Below are 24,808 nucleotides of genomic sequence, written 5' to 3'. Positions count from 1 at the left end.
TCCCCATTTTGGCTGCAGATATGGTGGCCCTCAATGTGCATTTGAGGGCCACTATATCTGTGAAAGTATAGGGCTCCTATACTTTCTGCTTCTAGCTAGATTCCCAGTCAACCTTCAGTCTCCCTACAAGATGTTGGGCCTGTTTCTCTTCCCTCTTTTTCTCTCTCCCAACTTTGCCTAATTCATAGGATTATTTTTGAAAATAAAAATATAACATGCTAGCCAGTTGTTACTTTATGCTTTCTGGAGAAATGACTTCATCTTCATCACGATCATGATTACCATTGATACAGGAGATCCGATGTCCAACCTCTCATCAGTTTTCCTCAGCTTGGTGTCCTCAGATGTGGTGGGATTACAACATTGAGCATTCAGAGACATCTGGAAGGCTCTACTACTTGCAAAATGAGTGCCTATAAATGAAATAGAGTTCCATCTTCAGAGGACTCACATACCCCTTGGCTTTCCACGAGCCAGTCTGGAAGTGTTTGAGGAAAAAAAAAAAAACCTTAATGTTTGTTGTGCTTCTCTCTATGAATGTTCCCCCCCACCCTTTTACCAGATAACCATGGAAACAGGGCACCCTTCTTGCATTTCTGCTCCTCCTGACAGCTGGCTGCCTTGGCACAAGCCTGTAACTAGATTAAGTATCAAATTCTGCAGCCAGTGGGAAAGAGAAAAGTGAACAAACGTCATTCAAGCTGCCCTAACCCTTCATCTTTTGAGATGGCGAAGTGTTTTCTGACCACATGCTGCCAGCTGCAAACTGAAACTTAAAAAGGGCAGCTGTGTTTTTAAATCACTTCTCTGATAACTTGATGAACTGAAACTTCATTAAAGACAGTTGGTACCGTTTGGAGCATAACACACATTGCTCTCCAGGCATTTTGATTTTATTTAAATGGAGGGACATATCAAACTCCTTGAAGCTCCTTTGTAAAACTGGAGAAAACTATGGTTGAAGTTGGCAACGGAAAACCGAGTTTGTTCAATGTTGAGAAGGCTTTGGGAGATGAAGAGTCTCCTAAAAACAGAACCATCTGTGCACATTCTGTGAATTTTCACGGAGATCAAACACGCAGATCAGTATCTGGGTGCTAAGATGCTTATTCTAAACCTCCAGATCATCTAAAGGAGCTTCTCTTAGTAGATGATAGAACTGGGTGGGTCTATTCAGATGTTGCTAAGCTAATTTCCAGTAGTATCTGTTAGTATAGACTTATCTAGTCTAGCATTCTTTTTCTCAGGTGGCCAACCAGATGCTCCAAGCTGGGCTTAAATTCTCCAGTAGGTCCATTGAAGTAAAGTAATTTAACTAACTGAATTTACGATAATGTGTTTGCCACTTCAGCAAAGGGTCCTTCTTGCTCATTCTTCTGCATGGGATCCCCAACAAACTCTTCCAGCATTTGGTCATGAAATCCAGTAGGGATTAGTGCATACAAGCAAAGATCTTTTTTTTTTTCATTTAACCTTTAATCCTTGGGAATAATTACTTGTTTCTCTTCTGCTGCTTGTATTTGAACATAACTGTTCAAAGTTCAGGGTCTTGTCTCTTGTGAAGACTTTGTTTGTTCTGACAGATCTCTCTTCATTCTTTCCTTCTTCTTACAGGATCACCTCTCCACAAACAGGGCTCCACGTCTTCCACAGGTGCCTCCGAGAAGCTGCCAGGGTCAAAAATTGCTGAGGTGGGCGATGATTTCCTGGGGGACTTCGTGATGGGTGAACGTGTTTGGGTGAATGGAGTGAAGCCAGGCATAATCCAGTATTTGGGAGAGACCCAGTTTGCCCCTGGTCAGTGGGCAGGAGTTGTTCTAGATGACCCGGTTGGGAAGAATGATGGTTCTGTAGGCGGAGTGCGTTATTTTGAATGCCAGCCACTCCAGGGGATCTTCACAAGGCCTTCCAAGTTGACCCGCCAACTCACAACAGAGGGCTCAGGAAGCGATGCTCATTCTGTGGAGTCTCTGACAGCTCAGAACTTGTCCTTGCACTCCGGGACTTCCACCCCACCTCTTTCCACTCGCGTCATTCCTCTGCGGGAGAGTGTTCTCAACAACACCATGAAGACTGGAAATGAATCTGGTTCCAACCTCTCAGACAGCGGATCGGTGAAAAAAGGGGATAAAGACTTCAGACTTGGGGACCGTGTCCTTGTAAGTTCCTTTTTAGTATTTCTTGAATGAACGATATTTTAGGAAGTTCTGGAGGCTTAACTTTTTTGAATGGGAAAAGTTGTTTAGAATTTTTTGACTGTCATTTCCATTTTCCTTTGGAAATTCACTGTTGTCACAAGGGGAAAGAAAGGCAAAACCCTTCATCCTTGAAGACATAAAAAACATGGTTGTGTTAAAAATAGTATGAATAATGATCTAGCATGTATAGAGAAAGAGTGTACTTTGAGAGTATAAAAATTAACTCTTTTTTTTCCTTCCCCCAAATAATTACTTGTTAATTGATGAGATATGCTGTCTTACATTCACTAAGGATACACTATTTGTATGATGTTGAAAATTATTTTCTTAAAATATTTCTCTGCTGCCTCCCATTTAAAAAAGATCTCGAAATGTTTTGCAATAAAATAGTAAGATAAAACAGCATGTGATAACTATGAGCATTAAAATAGTGGGTAGAATATATAGATAACAAACAGCTGTATCTGTAAGTTAGGATATACAAATATTATTTGTATATACATTTGGGTATTTTGGGCAAGGCCTCCCTTGCTTTCTGGGTACTGTGTTATGATAGATAGATTCTTCCATGAGCAAATTTCCTGTGTCTTCTGCCAGGGAGACCTTAGATTCACTATAAGCAAGTCAGCCATGTAGTAAGACTTGCCTATATGGTAGAGTGATGGACTCAGAAACATTCCCACAGACTTGTGCGGGTGGTTTTCAGAGGTTTATGTGCAAGATTTCAGGTTCAGTCCCACAGGCTATGAAAAGGATCTGGAGAAGCAAAGTTGGAAAGGGCCTGATGCTAGATGAGTTGAGATGCCAGATATTTTGGCATGTTTATGGAAAATAGGCTCTTTCCAGGTGTGACTCCACCATCTCTTTCAGCATCAAGCTCATCACAGCATTTTTTTCCAGGCAGGAGAGAGAAAAATCCAGAGCAAAAATTATTGTTTGCTTTTTGGTTAGAATGCAATATTGCAGGCTAACTCTGCCTACAGCCAGGAGTTCGATCCTAACTGGCTCAAGGTTGACTCAGCCTTCCATCCTTCTGAGGTGGTAAAATGAGGACCCAGATTGTTGGGGGCAAGATGCTGATACTGTAAACCGCTCAGAAAGTGCTGTCAAGCACTACGGAGCAGTTCATAAGTCTAAGTGCTATTGTTATTTACTTTGCTGTACAGGATATTCTAAATTGCCCCCTAGCCCACGTTTTGATCTATGAAATTGGAAACTGGACTGCACAGTTCAGAGGGCCATGCCTAGGCAATCAAAAAGGCAGAAATGAGACTGCATGACTGCTTGTTTAAGCAGCCGCCTTCATGCTGATTAGGGTAAGGCAAATGGCTGTAGCAGCAATTGTTCTTCCTTTAGGGAGGAAAACAGTTGTTCCTTTGACAATGGAGACTTTTTTTTCATGTTGTTATTTTCTTTTTTTTTAGTTTGTATTATTTAATCTTTTTAATTGTATTGTTTAATCAAATTACTATTTAAAAACGGAGCAGTACTGGGCTGAGTGATCTGTAGACCTCAGAAAATTTCTATCCAGTTTCACAGACGTGGGATAAACTTTTGGCTCATGGAGTAGCAGAATAAATCAGGCAAAGACTAACTTGATTATAATAAGTGTGTTTTTATAATATATGTATTATATTTTTAACCTACCTTTTTAATATATACTTTGATCATGTGGAAAATAAAAGGTAAAGAAGATTAAAGAGTAGAGAAATATGCCTCATGTGTATGTCATTTGAAGCAATAATTTCAGGTTTCAAAAACTTGGCAGAAATTATTAATGCTCCTCTCTTCACAGAGGAAATGATTGCTTTATACTGTTTGTTTGGGCAAACCAGGGTTTATTAGGCAATAAAGGAAGCTGAAGGGCTACATTGATTTGTATACATTAATCCAGAATCTCGATTTCAAGTGTGGGGTTTTGTTTTCTGTTCTTGCCAAAAGAAATATATATGTGGTGTGAGCTTCCGTATACTGTTGGTCTACATTCACTCTGCAGACGTCAGGATGAAATGAATGTAAAATAAAAATGAAGTCAGGTGGAGCAGGGAGCCAGGCAATATCAAGGAAAGAATTTGTAGGCATTTTAGTCGTCTATTGCCTTTCCTGTGATCTGTGGGCTGAGTCTACAACACCCTTCTATGATTGTTAAGCTGTCTTTGCTTACACAGGTAATCCTCTACTTACAGAAGTTCACTTAATGACTGTTCAAAGTTACAACAGGAATGGAAAAAAAGACAATTTTTCACATGACCGTTGCACTCTCCCCATGGTCACATAATCAAAATTCAGATGCTTGGCAATTGACTCATACTTATGACAGTTGCAGTGTCCCGGGGTCATGTGATCACCTTTTCTGATCTTCTGACAAGCAAAGTCAATGGGCAAGTCAGATTCACTTAACAACCATGTTACTAACTTAACAGCTGCAGATTCACTTAACAACTGTGGCAAGCAAGGTCGTAAAATGGGGCAAAACTCACCTAACAAATGTCTCACTTAGCAACAGAAAGTTTGGGCTCAATTGTGATCGTAAATCAAGGACTACCTGTATATTACAGATATCCTCGACTCAGAGATTGGTATGAGATTAAGATTTATTTTCTGCCTGGTCTCTTCTCTGCAAATTATAATCTGTATAGACTTGCAGATAAACTCACCCTTGGATAAGCAGATCCTTGAATTTTGAACCAAAATACCATGAAAAATGAAAATTGCAGCACCTGCTTATCCACAGATGCAAATGTGCACAATTCTATACAGGATGTACAAGTAGTCCTTGATTTACAATCACAACTGGAACCAGAATTTCTGTTACTGAGCAAGGCAGTTATTAAGTCTCTCCCAGTTTTATGATCTTTTTTGCCACGGTTCTTAAGTGAATCACTGTAGTCACTAAGTGAATCATGCAGTCATTAAGCAAATCCAGCTTCCTCCATTGACTTCGCTTATTGGAAGCCAGCTGGGAAGTTGTAAAGGGCCATCAGGATGCTGTAACCATTGTAATTACATGCCAGTTGTCAAGCATTTTGATCATGTGACCATAAGGATGCTACAATGGTAGTGTGAGGACAAGTCGAAACACACAGAGGCAGGGGTGGGATTCAAATTTCTTAACAACCTGAGGTGTGGCCTAATTTGTGGGTGTGGCTTGGTGGTCATGTGACTGGCTGGACATGGCTTGTATGTAAATATTATAAATATTTATGTAAATATTGAATTTTTTATAAAAAAGAGCAACTTTTACCCAAAATCAGGCAATGCAGGCAGACAGATTGAGTTGCTCACAGAATCATTTCAAGATCTATCTATCTGCCATCGGCTACCTGAGTCTGTCACATAAAATTTGCTTGCAGTGAGTCTTCACTGAATAATAGAAGCTTCAGTCCTAAGGAAGGTTCGGCTCTGCTTAAAAGCAGAGCCAAAGATCTAAAGACTAGCAAGAAAGCAAGAAATGCAACTATTTCCTGCTTTCTAGCTAATCTAAATCTCCTGAGAACAGCTGATGGTTGGGGAACAAAAAGGAAAAATAGCAATTTAGCAGGCAAGTCTGCCGGGTAAGAAGTGAGTGGGTGGGGAGGGTTCCCGCGGGCCATATGGGCGGCGCAGGCTTGTGTTCCCGCGCAGCCTGGATTAATTGCTTTGTGGGATGCTCTGGGGGTGACATTTCTCTGCGGACCACCAAAATTTTCTCGCGGTCCACTGCTTGGCGACCACTGCTCTATAGCGTCATTTTGAAGGTAGGAGTTGAAACAGTTAATGTCTGGGATGTGAGGGGTCTGTAGATACTTTCACAGCCCTCTTTTTGACTCATGCAGTATACAGTTCCTTGATGGAAGGCAAGTTGGTTGTAATTGTTTTTTCTGCAGTCCCAATTACTCTCTGAAGTCTGTGTCTGTCTTGTTGGGTTGCAGAACCAAACCAGACAGTTATAGAGACAGATGACAGTTAAAGATGACAGACTCAATCATTCCTCTGTAGAACTGTTTTGGAGGTATATTTTGGCACTTTAGAGTACAGGTATTATTGAGTACAGGTATTATTGACTTACGACCACAACCGAGCCCCTAATTGATGTTGCTGAGCGAGACAGTTAAGTGAGACGGGGTGGGATGCTACCGGTTCTGCCCGGCTCTATAGAACCGGTAGCTCTGAAGAGCAGCAGACACCGAACCGATTCTGTGTCTGCTTGTTTGGCCCACCCGCCTGCCCGGGCTCTTACCTGTCCTTTATTTCCTGCCTTTTTCAATCTCAGCTGCTTTGCGCAGCACAGCTGAGGTTGAAAAAGCAGTAAAAAAGTGGCTTTTCAAATGCTGAGCACCTACACGCAGCGCTTATCAGCTTTCCGGGCAGCACAGCTTAAGGTTTATTACACGCACGTGCAGCGTGTGTGCAAAACGTAATCACCGAGCCGGTAGTAACACCGGTTGAATCCCACCCCTGCTTTTGCCCCATTTTATGACTTGCCACAGTTGTTAAGTGAATCCCTGCATTTGTTAAGCTAGTAACATAATTGTTAAGTGCATTTGGCTTCCCCGTTGTCTTTGCTTGTCAGAAGTTCGCAAAAAGTGGTCACATGACCCTGGAATACTGCGAGTGTTCTAAATATGAGCCAGTTGCCAAGTGTCTGAACTTTGATCACCTGACCATGGCGATGCTTGCGATGGTCGTAAATGTGAAATACGGTCAGAAGGCATTTTCTTCAGTGCCTTTGTAACTTTGAACGGTCACTAAATGAACTGTTGTAAGTCGGGGACTACCTGTATATACGGTTTCTCTCCCGTGTCAGAGGACATTCCTTGACATGAAGGCATTTGTTGAATGTAGGCTACAAATTTAGCTCTTAAGACTATCTGAAAGAAGGATAGCAAAGATCTGAATCAGTCATTTCACGATCTGCTCCTGGTTTCCCTGGTTCGTTCTTTCTTTCTCCCTCTTTCTTGATAAGGAACAGGCCACTTTCGAGAAGAGACTGGGATGCCATCTGCCAGAAATGGTGTAGGATCTGCTTGGGTGCGGAGTTGGACTAGATGACCTATAAGGTCCCTTCCAACTCTGTTAATCTGTAAAATAAAATTGGTAAATGTTCCTATTATGGATTATTATGAATTATTTACCGTTTTGGTTTTGGTTCTGGTTCTGGTTTTCTGTTCTCCGCTTTCAAATCCTTTACGATCCTAGCTGTCTTTTTCATTTCTAATTAGGGAGTGTTAGGAGAGTTTATTTCAAAATATACATTAGTAAAGAGACAGCTGAACCTTCCAAAAAGCGTGGAAACTAATGTGTTGCACTGCGTTAATTCCACTCACCCTGGCTTTTCTCTCACGAAAAAGCCTCTCATAGTACTTGAAATATTTGGGTAGAGCTTCCATGTGCCAAAACAGTAATATTTAGAAAATAGAATTGAAGATTGAACAGAGCAAATAAATTGCTGCCTGTTTATAAATTTCTCAAGGGAATTTTCCATTGGAAGTAATACAAAATAAAAGACATGTAATTCAAATATTGTATTCTGTAATTAAAGATTCAACATACAAACGGATCTGAATAGGTTCCTGAGAAACAAAGAAGCCATTTTGATGTCACCAAGAGGCTGAGGAAAGCCTCCGTAAATGTAAAACAGGCAAGCAATGTAACTTTCCTGAGAACTGTGGCATAATTTGAAAATTGCAGAGGAAACGTAGATGTTATGACTGACTCTTAATTTAGGCCACATGTCTTTATCTTCCAATCTTCCTGCTAGGGACAACAGGGAGGGATGGCCCTGTTCTCTGGAAAGCCTTAAAAAAGGATTCTGTCTTAATTGTTTGTTTTTTTATTCATCCCATTTTTACCCAAGCCCATCACACCTAAGTGATTCCATGCAGTTTACAATACAACAAATACCATGATATAAAACATAAATAAGAACAAAATCAAAAGCAGAATTAAAAAGGTGAAGATGAAATTATTTTAAAAGTTTTAAAAAGCTAAAAAGGCAGAGAAAAAACTGCCATGACAGCAATCCCCTCCAGGGGTTCATAATCCTCTTCTCTCTCTTTTTAAAAAAATACTTTTTATTAAACATTTTCCAACAATTTATAACATATTAACTTTTTCAACAACGTTACAGCACCATCAACATTCATATTCATATATTAATGACTGTGTTACTTTCATAATCCTTTTCTTAATTTACATCTCTGTGCACTTTGGATGTTCAACAAATATACTTTGTAAATTTTATTTTAATGTCCCTTCTGTTGCTAATCTTGAACTATGCATGTTTACATAGATAAAATTACCAGCTGCTCTGTAATTAGGAGACAGCAGCTGGCTGTTTTAAGAAGCCATGAAGTTTGCAGAACCATGCGCTTAGACATGGGAATTATGAAGGAAACCCAAGCAGAATTCAGTGGAATTAATAATTGTGAATGCAAGCTTGGGTATCTTGTATATTGAATTATTTTTGTGTGGAAGTAGAGTGTATAGAAATTCCCATATGACTTAAAGTTGCAGAAAGCAGGCTCCTGCTTTTCAATACTTCTTTAAAAATCTTACCTGCAACTTCTTTCAAGTTTCTTTTTTACATGCATGGAGATTTTTCCCCCATTAAGGAAATAAGATCATAATTACTTGGGAGCTGCCTGAGTTCAAAGCTTGGAATTACTTTGCAAGTGGGGCTGTTGGCTTTACAGAGTTTCCTTTATGGACACTAAAGGTGGTCCTCCACTAAGGACCTGAATTTTATTTTTATTTATTTGTTTGTTTGTACCTCACCTTTATTATTTTTACAAATAATTCAAGATGATGAACATATCCAACACTCCTCCTCCTACAACACTCCCCACAACAACAGTCCTGTGAGGTGAGTTGGGCTGAGTGAGTGGCTCAAAGACAACCACCTGGCTTTCATGGCTAAAACGGGACTAGAACTCACAATCTCCTATTTCTAATCTGGTGCCTTAATTGGGACCAGAATTTCCACTGCTAAGCAAAGCAGTTGTTTAAGTGACTTGTGTCTGATTTTAAGAACTTTTTTTTTTTTGTCACAGTTGTTAAAAGAGAATCATGCAGTTATTAAGCCTATTGACTTTTCTTGTCAGAAGCTAGCTGGGAAGATCACAGATGGTCATCATATGACCTTGGGATGCCATAGCCATGCTGGTTACCAAGGGCCCCAAATTTTGATCATGCGACTACGGGGATGCTGCAACAGTTGTAATTGCAAGGATCACTTTTTTCAGGGTTGTTGTAACTTCAGTCACTAAACAAATGGCTGTAAGTCAAGGACTACCTGTTTGTGTGAGTTGGTGTTTTGTTTTGTTTTAAAGCCGTTAGTTAGAACAATGATGCCATAGGTTGGGCAAGCCATTGGTCTATGTAACCCAGGGTGATTTACAGGTGCTGAATTCCACACAAAATGCAACCATGGTTTGCATAATTAAGAATAAGCCATGGATGACTGGGATCATACAACATGCTATCCTTTAAACTGGAGTATATAAACTACAGTGCCTGGGTCGATACAACACGTGATGCTAAAACCAAGGAACCAAGTTGTGGCACAGAGCTGTGAAGCGCACTGTTGTGTTACATTGAGTTCTGAGCTATTTTTAATGCTCACCTCTGGTGAAAGATCTCTACAAATGAACTTCTATCTAGAGGAAAAAGCCAGTGAATTACCTCTCTAAAGCAAATGCACATCAGTGCTTGAAATTGATGTTAATGGTAGGCAATGAAGAATGCATCTTTCAGTATCCACCTTTGTTTTCTTATAGTTCTGAACAGGGTTGTGGCTTTCTATGGCCATTTTGGAATAAAAACAAAAGGGATTGCTTTCCATTGCACTTCATTGAGTGTGGGTGGTCTCGGAGCAGTGACAGCCTCACAGCGATGAGACAGGATAATTTAAGCTTTTGCTCTCTTTTGGCTCTCAGAGGTATTATTTTCTTGTTGTTGCTGGAAAGATGCAGTTTCTGGTTGAGCTGCCTTTGAAGAGTCTTGAAGACTTAACTCTAGTCTTTTACTGGGGCACACTGGGGAGTGGGAGGAGAGAAGGAGGACCGGTAATCTAAAGCCTACATTAGGCTGGGTTCAGAAGAAACATTTCATGTTTTGCTTTTGTTTTAAAATGTTCACTTATTGTTTAAGGCAGGTGGAGAATATTTATGGGCTTGAAAAGATCTGGAGTTACTACAGAGGAAGAGAAAGGCTTAGCCATTGTTGCTAAGTCCTTAAGTCTAATTTGGAACTACAAGTAGTCCTCGGTTTTTGTCCATTCATTTAGTGACTGTTGAAAATTATGGCAGTGCTGAAATGGACTTACAAACTGTCCTTGAATTTCCAGCCATTGCCGTGTTCTGTGGTTATGTTTTCACAATCCAGGCGCTTGGGAGCCTGGCTCACGATTATAGCATTGCAGTGAACTACATTATGTGATCACCATTCGCAAGTCACCCCAGTAGATTGCTCCCCCTCCCCAATTTTCTCCTAAGGAGTCCACTATAAAATATGAGCCTCCCAGAATCTTGTACTCTAAAGCAGCCTCTGTCCCTATACTCCACAATGGGCACCCACTTGCAGAACTTCCTGTGGCCTTCCCAAAGCTTCTGCTGGCCTTCCCATGTTTCCTAGCACCTGCTTGCAGAACACCTTAAGCCCTGCATACCCCTGTGTTCCTTACCTGGGCCTCCCACCTTTTCCCACATGTGCATTCTGCAGTTATGATGGCTGCTGGGATTGCTGTCACTAAGTGATGCGATCACATAATGTCATCCTTTACGAACACATCGCTTAACTGTGCGATCCCAGTCGCTTAGGACTTTATAGTCCTAAGATTTCTCTGAATCTCCCATTCAGTATTAACCCAGGTCTGTCAGTGTTTAGTTTTCTGAGATCAGCCAAAGGTGGCTAGTTACTGCAACGCATCATCACACATCTTTGTAATAGTCTATCCACTCAGCAGAGAGATAACAGATCGTACAGACTGTAAAATGTGATTAATAAAACAAGATACTTTATCCTCGGAAAGGTTAGAACCACCACCCAGTTGATTTCAATATTTTGAAATAAGTACCGTTGTATAAAAAGAACTGGGGAAACAAGACGGAATGCTTAATTTTGAAAAATGTATAACACAAAATTCAGAGTGTCTATGAAGATTCTCAGTCATCCAGGTCACAGCTGTCCCAAAGGTGCTTTTTTTTTTCAAGAGGCAACTGGACTTTCTGGTTTTTCTTTGAAGACGTTTCACTTCTCATCCAAGAACCAGAGCTGAAGAAGCTTCTTGGATGAGATGCGAAATGTCTTCAAAGAAAAAACCAGAATGTCCAGCTGCCTCTTGAAAAAAAAAAAAAAAATCATCTTTGGGGAAAAATTCAGAGTGTTTGCTGGACCTCATTTATAAATTTTTAGTAACTTAGAAATTGAACACGTAGAGGGTTTTGTATGATTAAATGATTCCATAATTTAGAAGACCCATGATCCATCCTTTATCCTTTAGAGCAGGGGTGTCAAACTCAAGCCCCGGGGGCCAAGTCCAGCCTGTGGGGTACCTAGATCTGACCTGTGGGGCCACCCTGGAAACAACAAAGGACTGGCCCACAATGCCTCTGCCAGTGAAAATGGAGCTTGGGAGCTCTGTTTTCACTGAGGGTTGCAGGAAGCTGTCGCAGACAAAAATGGAACTCGGGAGCCCATTTTCACTGGGAGGGTGCTCCGGCCATCACAGGCCCCCCTGACATGAGTGACATCGAGCTGGCCACACCCACCCTGGCCATGCCCACCCCAGAGGTCAAGCACAACCCTGATGCGGACCTCAATGAAATTGACTTTGACACCCCTGCTTTGAACACATCAGTGGGAAGGGGAATGACTTTCAACTACTTGCTGTTTTTTCCTGTGCGCTTTGCTTGTAGAAATCTGGCGGACAGCATTGGAAATCATGATCATGTGACCATGGCTGATTGCAGAGCGCAATTGTGTTACAGTACTCACAAGTTTGTAAATACAACTTTTCTGAAATCCTTGAAATTTCAATCCCACTGATCCCAGATTTTGGGTGCATTCCTTCAGTTACCCCATTCCAGGTTCCTTGCTTTAAAAACTGTTCCCCTTTGATGCACTATTTTGGGTAATTGAAGGTACAGACAGGCAAGAGAGTTTTATTTGTATATAGATAATTGATATGCAATAGACAAAAAACATATTCACATTCTCTATTACACTTATAAGATGTTTTGTTGCTGATACATTCGTACTGATTGCTATAATGAACAATTCATTCTCTAAAACTTGTTGGAAATGTGATGATCTTGCTGGACCATTTTTTCATATTTGGTTGGAGTCTTGTAAACAATTTTGGGGAAATTTATACTAGAATGAAACAAATTCTAACTGCAAATTGTTGTTAAATATTACTAAACTTTACTAAATTTCCCCAACTAAGATTGAACATGGTAGCTGCTGCAAGGATATTCTGTTTCTTATTGGAAAGTACATGCTGTTCTCTCGGTAGAGGAATGGCTAATTAACTTATGGCAGTAGACACACAGATGTCTAAAATAAGTTTGTATTTCAAAAATAAATCTGGTACAGAACTCATATGGGGGACCATGTTTGGATTATAATTCTGTAATTGGGTTTTAGGTGCACCCAAAATTTGGTATCTCTTAATATAAAGTCTTAATATTGTAACTTTCTAGATTTGCTAAATGAGAATAAATTTCCGGTACTTGGATAGAATTTACTATAGCTTTTTAACTTATTTTATGATTTATACTGTGTTGATTATTGCTGTGTTATTCATATATTGAATGGATTTCAAGAGCAATCTGCAATTTTCAGGACAATATAATATATCGAGTTACTTCAGTTAATGAAATGTTGAAACTTTTAATCTAATTCTAGGATGCGTGATAAATTGGGTTACAAAGTGAAAGCCTTCCATTGGCTGGAATTTCTGCAACCTTATCCAATTCCATTTCCATAAATCTAGTTAAAGTCAACTCTGGGAGAATCTTGCCATCAGCTGAGTCAGCTACTGAGACCTGATAATCTCTATATCATGGGTCTGATTGCTGTAAACACCATTCACCTAAATAATAATAGTGTATATATTCATGGATAAACTAAGAATTTTAGATGCTGAACTATATCAAAAAGACAGGTTCTACTTATTCAAGCCAACTCTTGAATATTTAACCAAAATCCAGGTAGTCCTTGACTTACGACCAAAGTTGAGCCCAACATTTCTGTTGCTAAGCGAAACAGTTAAGTGAATGTTGCCCTATTTTATTACTTTTCTTGTCACTGTTGTTAAGTGAATCACTGCCGTTGTTAAGTTAGTAACATGGTTGTTAAGTGAATCTGGCTTCCCAATTGACTTTGCTTGTCAGAAGGTCACAAAAACTGTTCACATGATCCTGGGACAAAGAGAGTGTCATAAAATATGAACCAGTTTCCAAGCATCCGAATTTTGATAATGTGATCACTGGGGTGCTGAAACGGTTGTAAGTGTGAAAAATGGACACATAAGTCACTTTTTTCAATACTGTTGTAACTTTAGACAGTCACTAAGTGAAAGGTTGTAAGTCAAGGATTACCTGTGCCATGAAAAATGCACCATTCACAGATAAACTAACCTTCAACATCTATCGGAGTTGGAGTCTATACATCTTGAAGTTGCTGAGGTTATGAAAGATTAAATTGACAGTCCTTGAAATCACTTCTAACTCCATAATTCTATGTTCCTTCAGTGTCAGGAGTGGGAACAACACTGATAAAATGGATAGGTCCTTATCCCACATTATATTCTGCTTTAGATGATTAAAATGTAAATGGAAGGAGTGATCAGATATTAGCATTGACTATGTTTGCACTACATGCTAAATCTAGTGATTATTTTTCTTGATTTGCACGATACGTCAAATAATAAACTAACCAAATAGGCTTGATTTGCATATCAAACTAGGGCATGAAATGGAGCAAAGAAAACTGCAGGTACTAGTTATTTAACTGATCTGGTTAAAGATGTGCAAACACAGCAGTGGATGTTAAGACTGAAAAGGAGGGAACTGAGATGTTCAATGTTCCAAGATATGACGGTCACCAATTTGGATGGCCTTAAAAAGGAAATGGATTCATGATTATATCTTATAATGTATGTTTTATCACTTTGTTGTTTGTTGTACATGAGACCTTATGCACTGGAGACAAATTCCATGTATGTCCAATCATACTTGGCCAATAAAGCTATTCCTATTCCGCTCCACTTCTCTCCACCCTACCCTACCCTACCCTACCCTACTCTACTTTACTCTACTCTACTCTACTCTACTCTACTCTACTCTACTCTACTTTACATGGGCAATAGGTTTATCAATGTTGAAGACTCACAGTTACCTTTAGGTAGGAGTCAGCATGCCTAGTGGGAGGAAAGGAAATGCCTTCAACTCTTGCTTGGGCACCTCAGAGACATCTGGTTACCCACTGTGAGAAACAAAGTGTTGGACTAAGATGAGCTTTGGGCTGATCCTACAGAGTTACTCTTATATTCTCAGGAATGATGTAATATAATATTGAAGTGTTTACTTTCTCCAGCCAGCTGAATATAATTGTCTGGTAAAGAGTTTTTGGACTCTTGAAAGACTGCATATTTTTTGTGAATGTTCAGTTTGACTATGGTAGTTAAAAATATTGCTTTAATACAGATTTTTAATACAATTTCTTCTTTTTGTACCCTGCCTGATAAGCATTTCTGCATCACTTGGAGGCTTGCATTTCTTCAAAAATGTTTTTTGTCTTTCTTTCACTTTATGGCAAATATTATAATTACAGGTAGGCCTTGACTTATGTTTACAATTTGGGACCAGATATTCCATTGCTAAGCAAATCATTATTAAGTGAATCAAGCCTGATTTTATGATTTTTTTTACCACAGTTGTTAAGTAAATGACTGCAGTTATTAAGTGAATCATGCATCATTCTGGCTCCTACCATTGCTGGTCAGAAAACCCCATGGGAGGTCACAAATGATGATCACATGACCCCGAAATGCTGCAACCATTGTCAATACATGCTAATTGACAAATGTCCAAATTTTGGTCACATGACCATGGGGATGCCGCAATGGTCATACGTCCAAGGACCAGCTGCAAGTCACTTTTCACTGCTTTTGGAACTGAACAGTTGCTGAATGCATGGTCATGAGTCAAGGACTACCTGAATTCATCTTGGCCTCACATTGTTTTTTGGAACTGAAAAATGACTGTTTTTAATGTTGCTATTAATTGCTTTCCCCTACCCTTACACAAAGCCCAATGAGTGTGTGTGTGTGTGTGTGTATACATACATACATACATTATATATATATATATAAAATTCTTTCCATCAAATGATTTAACAGGTTGGTGGAACCAAAACTGGTGTGGTGCGCTATGTAGGGGAGACGGATTTCGCCAAAGGGGAATGGTGTGGTGTGGAGTTGGATGAACCTCTGGGAAAGAACGACGGAGCTGTTGCTGGAACAAGGTAATTGTAGACACCTTTGGCACTATTTAGGCCACCAAGCCCAACATTCTGCTCAGTGCAGACTCCAATTTAATACATCTCTGTCGAATGTCTGTCCATCCTTGGGTTGAAATCAACCTCAGAGAAGACCCCCTACTTCTCTGGGGGAATGAACTGCACTGAAAAATCACTTTCTGGTTGTTGGGTCAAGGTTTTTCCTAACTTTCTTCCAGACTTCCTTCGAAAAGTTAATTCATTATTTTGTCTCCTGAACTCTGAGGGTCAGAAGATGCATGCTTTCTTTAGAGCATACAGGGATGTCTTGTTATATCTCCCCATCCCGCTCCCATCTGTTCTCATTGTCTTCCTGTCAGGTTTGATTTTCCTCCCCATGATACTGTCTGAGCATGGATGAATGCCTGCCCCTGATTTAGTGTGTGGCATCCTTGAGCAGGTGTTGGAACTGCAGTATGCAGAGCGACCTGTTAGGGATGCTGACACATGTTCTGCCTTCCCATAATTTGAAATAATTGAGATTTGAAATGTTCTTCTTGGAACAGTGCAAAAGAGTGCATGCATTACTTGTCCTTACGCACACAGTAAGTGTTCCTGGGTGGTCTACAACCAAAGCAAAATATGCTAAGAGGGAAGGAAGTGAAGGATGCTGACCATTGCTTAGAAGATGATTGGGAGATGGTGAGATATGATGGTGTGGTAGGGGAGAGAGGGAACGAAATATACCATCTTGTTTTGTTTAGCCGAAACATGACACTACCAAGGTCTTCTAACCTTTGGTTCTAATGAACCATGGGTGGCCTGAAATTGGTAGATTCCAGATCATGATGTCTTGTTTTCAGTTCAAAAATAATAATAATAAAAGAAGCATTTTCCTCAGTTCAAGTGCCTCAACTTATGACCACAACTGAGCCCAAAATTTCTGTTGCTAAGCAAAGCAAGTGAGTTTTGCCCCATTTTGCTCATGCTCCATGAGCCACAGTGGCGCAGTGGTTAGAGTGCCGTATTGCAGGCTACTTCTGCTGACTGCCAGCTGCCTGCAATTTGGCAGTTCAAATCCCACCAGGCTCATGGTTGACTCAGCCTTCCATCCTTCCGAGGTGGGTAAAATGAGGACCCAGATTGTTGGGGGGCAATAGGCTGACTATGTAAATCGCTTAGAGAGGGCTGTAAAGCGCTGTAAAGCGGTATATAAGTCTTAAGTGCTATTGCGATTGCTATTTTACAACCTTTTTGCCACATTTGTTAAGCAAATCACAGTGGGTGTTATCCATATTCATGTCAGAAACCCCTAAAAAGCTAAGCGAAGGGTTCTTCTGGGCTGAAAGGATTTGCCAATGACAACACCATTGCCCAGGGGACACCCAATTGCTAAAAATAATGTAGTCTTTAAGGAGGCTCCTTTCATGTCTCCCAGGAGTTAAGCGAATCATGTGGCTGTGCCGTTGTAACTTGGAAAGGTTACTAAATGGATGGTTATAAGCAGGGGGTGGGGCTGCTGGAGGTTTGCAGGGGTTCAGGAGAGCCCCCAGCTAAGATTCTGTGCAGTTTGGAGAACTTCCAAATCCCACTCCTGGCTGGCCCCGCCTACCCTGCCCCTCCCCTCCCAGGAGTCCTCACGTGGCCCCTTTTGGATGCAGGTAAGTGCAGGGTGTGCGCGGAGGCTCGGGGAGGGCAAAAAAAAACCCAGGCCTCCCGGAAGTTCGGGAAGGCCAAAAATGGGCCTGTTTCTGGCTTCCAGAGAGCCTCCGGAGCCCGGGAAGGGCAAAAACGCCCCCTGCGGTGGTGCAGGAGGCCAACTAAGCCACGCACACCATGGCCACACCCACCCAGCAACTGGGCAGAGACCCCTTGCTAAAATTTTTGAAGCCCATCCCTGCCTGGTTGTAAGTCAATAGATGCCTGTAAGTCTATAGTTCTTTTGTTTTTATTTCACACAAAGCCCTGGTGCAACAGGTGTTCTAGCCATAGTGGAAAATCAAAGTCTTATCTACGTTTCTTGGCACTCAGCACTGCACAGAAGCTATCCATTGCTGTCACCACAACACACCCACAAGATCAGAGGACACTCGTCAGCTTTGTCGGTGACTCAGCCCTGCATGGATGCATCAGTCAGTTTCTTGGTGTTGTTTTTCTCTTACACTGGTAATATTCTAGAGCCTTTCAAGGGCAGCAGGATTCGATTTGTAGACTGAGTCCAATTGCAAGTTAAGGTCTGTGATAATGAGGAGGGTATGCTTATGAATTTTGGGATTTGCAGCCCCCAAACATCTGGAAAACGCCAGGTTAGAGAAGGCTGGTCTGTTGATCGCTATTTCATTACGTGGTATGGAAGACCAAGGAATGGCTTGGCGGGGAAATGTCTTTGCCACTAGATCCCCTACCTTTTTTTTTCCTGACATCTCGTTGAAAGCATCCAAACAAGTGTTTTTGTATTTATTTGGAAAAGGCAGGTAGAAGCCGTGGTTTGCAGCTGGCCTCTTCTCCCCAGCACGGCACAGTTTTCCTTCAGCTTTCAGTGCTAATGCTTGAGCAATTCCTCCTCTATGCAGGCAGGCAGTTTGGGACAGCTGCCAGCTCACTGTGTGTGCTTGTGGGTATCCACAAATTGGAAGCAATGTTCTGGAACAGCTGCTCACATCTGGGCAAATGACTTGGCAGGACTATAAAAACCTTCCCTTGGTTTTTCACTACTTGCTGCCACATCATATTACTGGCAATTCCAAACCTCCCCCCCACTGTTCCCTCCAATTTTCTGCGGCTTGCCTTGATTTTCATTCTCTTTTTGTGGAAAAGGTGCCATTGTTTTGCCTTCTGGCCATTGGAAATGTGAGAGCAGCTCTTCTCCTTTTGAAAATCTTTGGCTTTCCAAACCTTCACCTTCTATAACTTTGGGTAACTACAGTCCTTAACTGAGGATAACGGGAATGAAAAGTCCCTTTATCAGAAAACATCAGACATTGAAAGGCTGGCTAATATATTGTTGGTAAGAATAAGGAGAGGGAGGAGGAGGGAGGGTGGGGAGAGAGAGAGGAGAGAGGGAGGGAGGGAGGGAGAGAGAAAGAGAGAGAGAACAAAAGCTAAATTACAGGCATGGGATGTTATCATACAACAGCTTTGTTGTTTATTAATACAGGTAGTCCTTGACTTCCAACCACAATTACAGTTGGAATTTCTGTTGCTAAGTGGTGTGGCCACAAAGCGCAGTGTCACAAAATTGCATCACTTAGTGGCAGTCTCTGTTGCCATTGTTAACAGGATGCCATTATTAAGCAAATTCCACCCCATCCAAGCCATTCTGGCCTTGATCTCTCTCAGCCCCGAGCCTCAGTTCTTCTACCTCCCCTTCAACTCCCTGTCAGCGTTCCAGCAAACCTCCATTCCAGTCAATAACTCCGAGACAGACATATTTCAAAGGTACCTTTATTTGGAAATAGTAACTGGCACATCTGTGGAATTCTTTGCAAAAGTCAAAACTACAAATCCATCTCCCCTTAGCCATCACCACATCCACATGGTCCAATCATCATCCGTCCTAAACTAAGATTCCCATTTCATTATACGCCACACTCAGTGACCTTGAACCAAACAAAAGAATTTTATTTTTTCTAACTAGATATATTCAAATGCATTCCTCCCTCCCACTTTCTCAGGCTCAATTGTGGCAGCATGGGAGCATCGCATCTCAATATGGCTTCCAAAGCTGACACGCCCCAGAATTGCCTATTCACTCCATCTCTGCCCATTTGGCTGACCTGCACCCTGTTTTTGAGGGATTGGAAAGCAGCCCCAAACCACACAGCTCTGAGGCTGTTTGTCAAACTGTGTCTGAAGGGTTTCTTAGTGCTTCGGGGCTTCCAGAAGCCTCTGAGCAACAGTGCAAAGCCACAGCCATTCCTGGAAATTTCAGCCACCCCAATCCTGTCCAGCAGAGTGGAGCAAAACCACCATGCCCCAGGACGCTCCAACCGTGCGGCGCGAAGCTGCTGTGTCCCAGGAAGCTTCAAGAGTTCAGTGCACAGCCACCTTAACCTGGAAAGCTTCCAACAGTGAGGCACAAAACTGCAGAATCACGGGAAACGCCCCACTGTAATCCCATTCTCAGTCGCCCTTGCCATCCGGCCTCCCCAGCTGACCTTAACCATCATCTTGTTCCCACTGCTGATAAGTTGTGCCCATCCTGGCCCTTTGCAAGGCAGTTGTTGGCCACGTGAAGCCACCTTCCCCAGGACTCACAAGAATGACATGTGCTGTTTGAACCGTGATGCGACGAGTGGCCTTGGGAAGAAGGCCTGGTGTGGCCAGCGGCTGCTTCACATAGAGTCAGGCTGGGCATGCAGTGGAAGGAAGACCCCAAAGGGCAGCTGGTTCTGGCAGGTTCTATGGAGGCCAGGGCAGCTGGTGGGTGGGTGGGTGGGGCAGCTGGGCTTCTGCACTGTGATGTTGGGGTTGCTGGCCATGGTGTTAGGATTGAGGCAGGATTTCTCAGTGGAGGTGCCAGCACTGGGCTGAAGTGGAGGCCTAGAGGTGATGGTGGCAGCTGGCTGAGACTGCTAAAGTCCTTATGCCTTTACTTCAGTCACAGCCTCATTACGGTCACCCAGGAATGCTGCTGGGCAGGCTGGCCACAGATGTGGGAGAGATAGGTGGGTGGGGAAGGGCAGAAGTACCTCTGCAGTCATAAGTGCGGGGAAGCTGCTGGGCCCCTCAAGTTACAAGTTACAGCGACATTGAAAAAAATTAGTTTTATGACCGTTTTTCAAACGTACAACCATCACAGCACCCTGTGGTCACGTGATCAAAATGTAGGCACTTGGCAACTAGCATATGACAATTGCATTGTCCCAGGATCACATGATCACTATGTCAGGGCTCTGGCACCCACCCCCATTCAAATCATGATTCTCTCAAGAGTTAAAAAAAATCATTTATTAGGAGTGAACATGCCGGCGTTACCTGAGTGTAGCCGACTCTGAGACACATCATTCATTTTACCCTTGACCCTGGTCTTCCCCCCACCCCCTGGATGTATATTCTCCAATGGGACACGTCCCTAGTTGACGCACTATTTGTAACCTTCCCAGCTGGCCTCTGACAAGCAAAATCAATGGAGGAAGCCAGATTCGCTTAACGTTAACGACTGCATTATTCACTTAACGACTGAATGACTTGCAGTGGAAAAAGGTCATAAAATGGGGGCAACGCTCATTTAGCTATCTTGCTTAGCAGTGGAAGTTTTGGGCTCAATTATGGTCATAAGTCAAGGACTATGTGTGTACCTTGATTATCATACTTTATTGGGCATTTTAATCAATTCATTGTAGTGTTTCGATTATCAGGTATTTTTAAAAAAACATTTTAAATATTTTTTTCTGATAATCAAAACACTATAATGAACTAATTAAAATGTTTGTTTCCTTTTGAAATACCTGCACAATATACAGTTAGCCTCTTTGGTGTATCTTGAAAAGGTAAAATCAGCTGTACGTGATTATAATCCAGAAGCCCCAATCCTGGTGATCTTTGCATCAGATGTCACACTTTAAGGACAATCGAGGGGTGAATACAGATTCAACCAAGAGCGTAGCATCTGGTGTAAATAAATCCACACACCGAGTTGATGGTTTATTTTATCTATCCATAAAGCCAAGTTGGGCTTTGATAATGGACTTACAATTGTTCAAAAAGAATCATTCTTCAAGTTTTTAATATGACTGCAGAGGAAATCATTAAATGCACAGGGAGTCATTCCATTAGCTGGATTTAACTTTAATTTTATTTAATCAGATCAAGCTTCATTGACTTGGTCCGCCCACTCATGGCTCACAGTCCAGAAAGAGTTGTAAGTTCTCAGCTTGGCTGTTCTCTGGGAGGCATGTTAAATTTATAACTGACGCACACAGTAGAGAAGAGAATGTGAAACTGGAAATGCTTTTACGCTGGGAAATGGCTGAAAAATCACTTCCTTCTTTCATCTCCAGATATTTTCAGTGCCCACCAAAGTTTGGCCTCTTTGCTCCTATCCATAAGGTCATCCGGATTGGGTTCCCATCCACCAGCCCAGCCAAAGCGAAGAAAAGTAAGAGGATGGCCATGGGGGTCTCAGCCTTGGCTCACAGTCCCAGCAGCTCGTCTATCAGCTCTGTCAGTTCCGTGGCCTCCTCTGTAGGGGGAAGGCCTAGCCGGAGTGGACTGGTAAGGTTCATCTCATAGGGATTCAGAACAAGCCTTGATAATGTCTCATGCATGATGGTGTAATCATACAGGTACCATGAATCATATAACAGATGTCTAATGTGTAATGCCTATGTGTCATTTGTCCTTTTTCTAAAAGACCTTTTCAGTGACCATCCAAGCTCCAGCCCCAGCATCACTGAGCTTGCAATTCCCTTCCCATTACTTGAGAAGAGAGGATACAAGGACTGTTGCTCAAATATATGGTATATCTCAGGGCAATGTTTCTCAGCCGTAGTGATTTGGAAATGTGTGGACTTCAACTTCCAGAATTTCCCAGCCAGCATGATGGCTGGGGAATTTGGGGAGTTAAGTCCTCACATCTTCAAATTGCCAAGGTTGAAAAACACTGTTTACTTATGATTGTTTTTTTCTCTCAGAAACATACAATTTTGAAAGAGAAATGGACAAGCTGGGGTGTACGGCCCAGTTGGTTCTTCCAAGATGGCCTCCATCAACAACCATTGTTCTTGGCGGTATAATCAAAGAGGAAATGGTGACTGGGTTCATACATGGCATTTGAGCCATTTCCTGTTAACTATATTTGAAATCAGAGGTGTTAAACTCAAGGCCCGCGGATCAGAGGTGGCCCACAGGATGCATAGATCTCATCCGTGGGGCCACCCTGGAAACAGCAAAGGACCAGCCCACAATGCCTTTGCCAGAGAAAATTGAATGTGCAGCCCCCCCAAGCTCCGTTTTCGCTGGCAGAGGGTTGCAGGAGGCAGGAGTTTGGGAGCCCATTTTTGCTGGCAGAGCACTTGGCCCATCCTGGCCACCCCCCTCCACCCCCCCTCCGCAAGATCAAAAAACTTTATGCAGCCCTCAATGAAATCAAGTTTGACACCCCTGTTTTAAATCATAATTGGCTGAGGTCATGGAGAGATCTAAGCCATAAATCAGGATTTCCAAACCACAGTGATTAGAGTCACATAACATTTAAAGCAAAAACCCATCAAAGGCACCTTTTATCACAGTGCATTGTGTGAACTCCATTGTTGAGTCTGCCTTCTTGGCCTGACTGGCACCAACACCATTTTCATTTCTCTCTTCCTCAGTTTTTCATCTAAAACCCGATAGGATAGTGGATGGTTTTGAGGACAGATTAGGCAGGAAAGAGTTCATCATGTCCAGCTTAAATGCATTTATGTGTTCAGGCTGTATTTTGATGCTCAATTTTGCGGCAATGTTAAAGACATAAAGGAAGTGGCTAACTGAATTTTCTCCATTGTGGTTTTCCAATGCTTCTTCTGCAGCTGACCGAGACCTCTTCTCGCTATGCCCGGAAGATCTCTGGCACGACAGCCCTTCAGGAAGCATTGAAGGAGAAGCAGCAGCACATCGAGCAGCTCCTGGCTGAGCGTGACCTGGAGCGTGCTGAAGTTGCTAAGGCAACCAGCCGCATATGTGAGGTGGAGAAGGAGATTGCCATCTTGAAAGCTCAGCACGAGCAGGTAGGTAGACCTGAGCAGGTGAGAACTGAAACAGGAAGCGTAATGGTATGTGGGAATGACCTTGAGAGATGGAGGAAGAGATGCTGCCTAGGGAATGGTCATATAAGAGAAATAGCATACAAATGAATAAAGGGCAAAAAAGAGGCTTAGCCCAGGTTCTCAGGCTGTAAAGGAGATGGCAGGAGAACTGTACTTTCAGACTTGCAAGATTCTGTTAATGTAGCTTTACAATAAAGTAGAACTGTTTTTTCTGGTTGTGTTTCCTGTCAGACCTACCTGAGAAGGTTGACAAGAAGCCAGGAAGGAAAAGCATCTGATTTATAACACAATGAATTATTTATTATTAAGCACTAAGTATGACTTTGGTTTGCAAGCACAAAATCGGTCCATCATTATTAGCAGAAATAATCATTTGTTATTTGGTATTCACCAAGCTTCATCTAAAGCAGGCTTTCCCAACCATGGCAATGTCCAGGTGGATGGCCTTCAAATTCCAGAACCAGCAGGGTCATCAATGAGAACTCTGAAAGTTAAAGCCCACACGCCTGGAAGTTGCCAAGATTGGGAAACCTAGCACTGAACAGTGTACAGGTAGTCCTCAACTTATGACCACAATTGAGCAAAAATTTCTATTGCTAAGTGAGAAAGTTGTTAAATGAGTTTTGCCTCATTTGATGACTTTTCTTGCCACAGTGAATCCCTGCAGTTAGTAAAAACAGTTGTTAAGTGAATCTGGCTTCCCCAGTGACTTCGCTTGTGAGAACGTGATGGTGAGGATCACCATCAAAAGTGATCATATGACCCTGGGACACTGCAACCCATCAACGAATACAATGTGTTGATGGGGGTGCTGCAACGGTTGTAAATGTGAAAAATGGTTGTATGTCGCTTTTTTCAGTGCTGTTGTAACTTCGGACAGATGGTTGTAACTCAAGGACTACTTGTATAACCAATACGGGGGTCTTACAGATTTTGCTCACCTGCTGCCATCGGCCTTGTCTATGTAGATTGGTGGTGTCAAACTCAAGGCCTGCGGTCTGGATCTGGCCTGCAGGGCTACCCTGGAAACAGCAAAGGAGAGCCCATTTTCGCTGCAGGCGCTCGGGCCACCACAAATGCCCCCAACACGAGTGAGGTCAAGTTGGCCACTCCCACCCTAACCCCCAAGGTCAAAAACAACCCTGATGCGACCTTCAATGAAATCGAGCTTGACAGCCCTGACGTAGATTAAACCTATCTGCTATTGTTCCGGTTGAGTTTATGCTTTTCCATTAGCCACATGTATTTGTGCATGCACACATGCTGTAGGTAGACTTTTAGAACATCAGGCAATTCCTGCAGAAATTCTTAGACGTTGAATAAAACTGTTAAGTAAATATACCCCAATTCTGGTTGGCATCATGATGGAAAATTGCCAGG

General features: G+C 42.1%; 1 protein-coding gene across 5 annotated transcripts in view; it reads left to right on the top strand.

Annotated features, from left to right (window-relative positions):
• Window positions 1–24,808, top strand: part of CLIP2 (CAP-Gly domain containing linker protein 2) — an 83,358-nt gene that overhangs the window by 26,609 nt on the left and 31,941 nt on the right. For all 5 annotated transcript variants that reach the window (XR_015745428.1, XM_087944022.1, XM_087943955.1 and 2 more), the window contains exons 3-6: window positions 1,615–2,159; window positions 15,583–15,707; window positions 21,683–21,896; window positions 23,192–23,389. Coding sequence is in view for 4 of the 5 variants with exons in the window: in XM_087944022.1 (XP_087800148.1) it covers window positions 1,615–2,159; window positions 15,583–15,707; window positions 21,683–21,896; window positions 23,192–23,389 (1,082 nt within the window). In the remaining variant the exon portion in view is untranslated. The remainder of the gene's footprint in view (window positions 1–1,614; window positions 2,160–15,582; window positions 15,708–21,682; window positions 21,897–23,191; window positions 23,390–24,808) is intronic.

Source organism: Notechis scutatus, chromosome 1 (genome assembly GCF_049901735.1).
Source record: "Notechis scutatus isolate UNSWTSFEM ecotype Mainland chromosome 1, rNotScu1.2, whole genome shotgun sequence".
NCBI lineage: Eukaryota > Metazoa > Chordata > Lepidosauria > Squamata > Elapidae > Notechis > Notechis scutatus.
The sequence above is the reverse complement of the archived record's forward strand: the minus strand, read 5'-3'. Positions and strand labels throughout refer to the sequence as shown.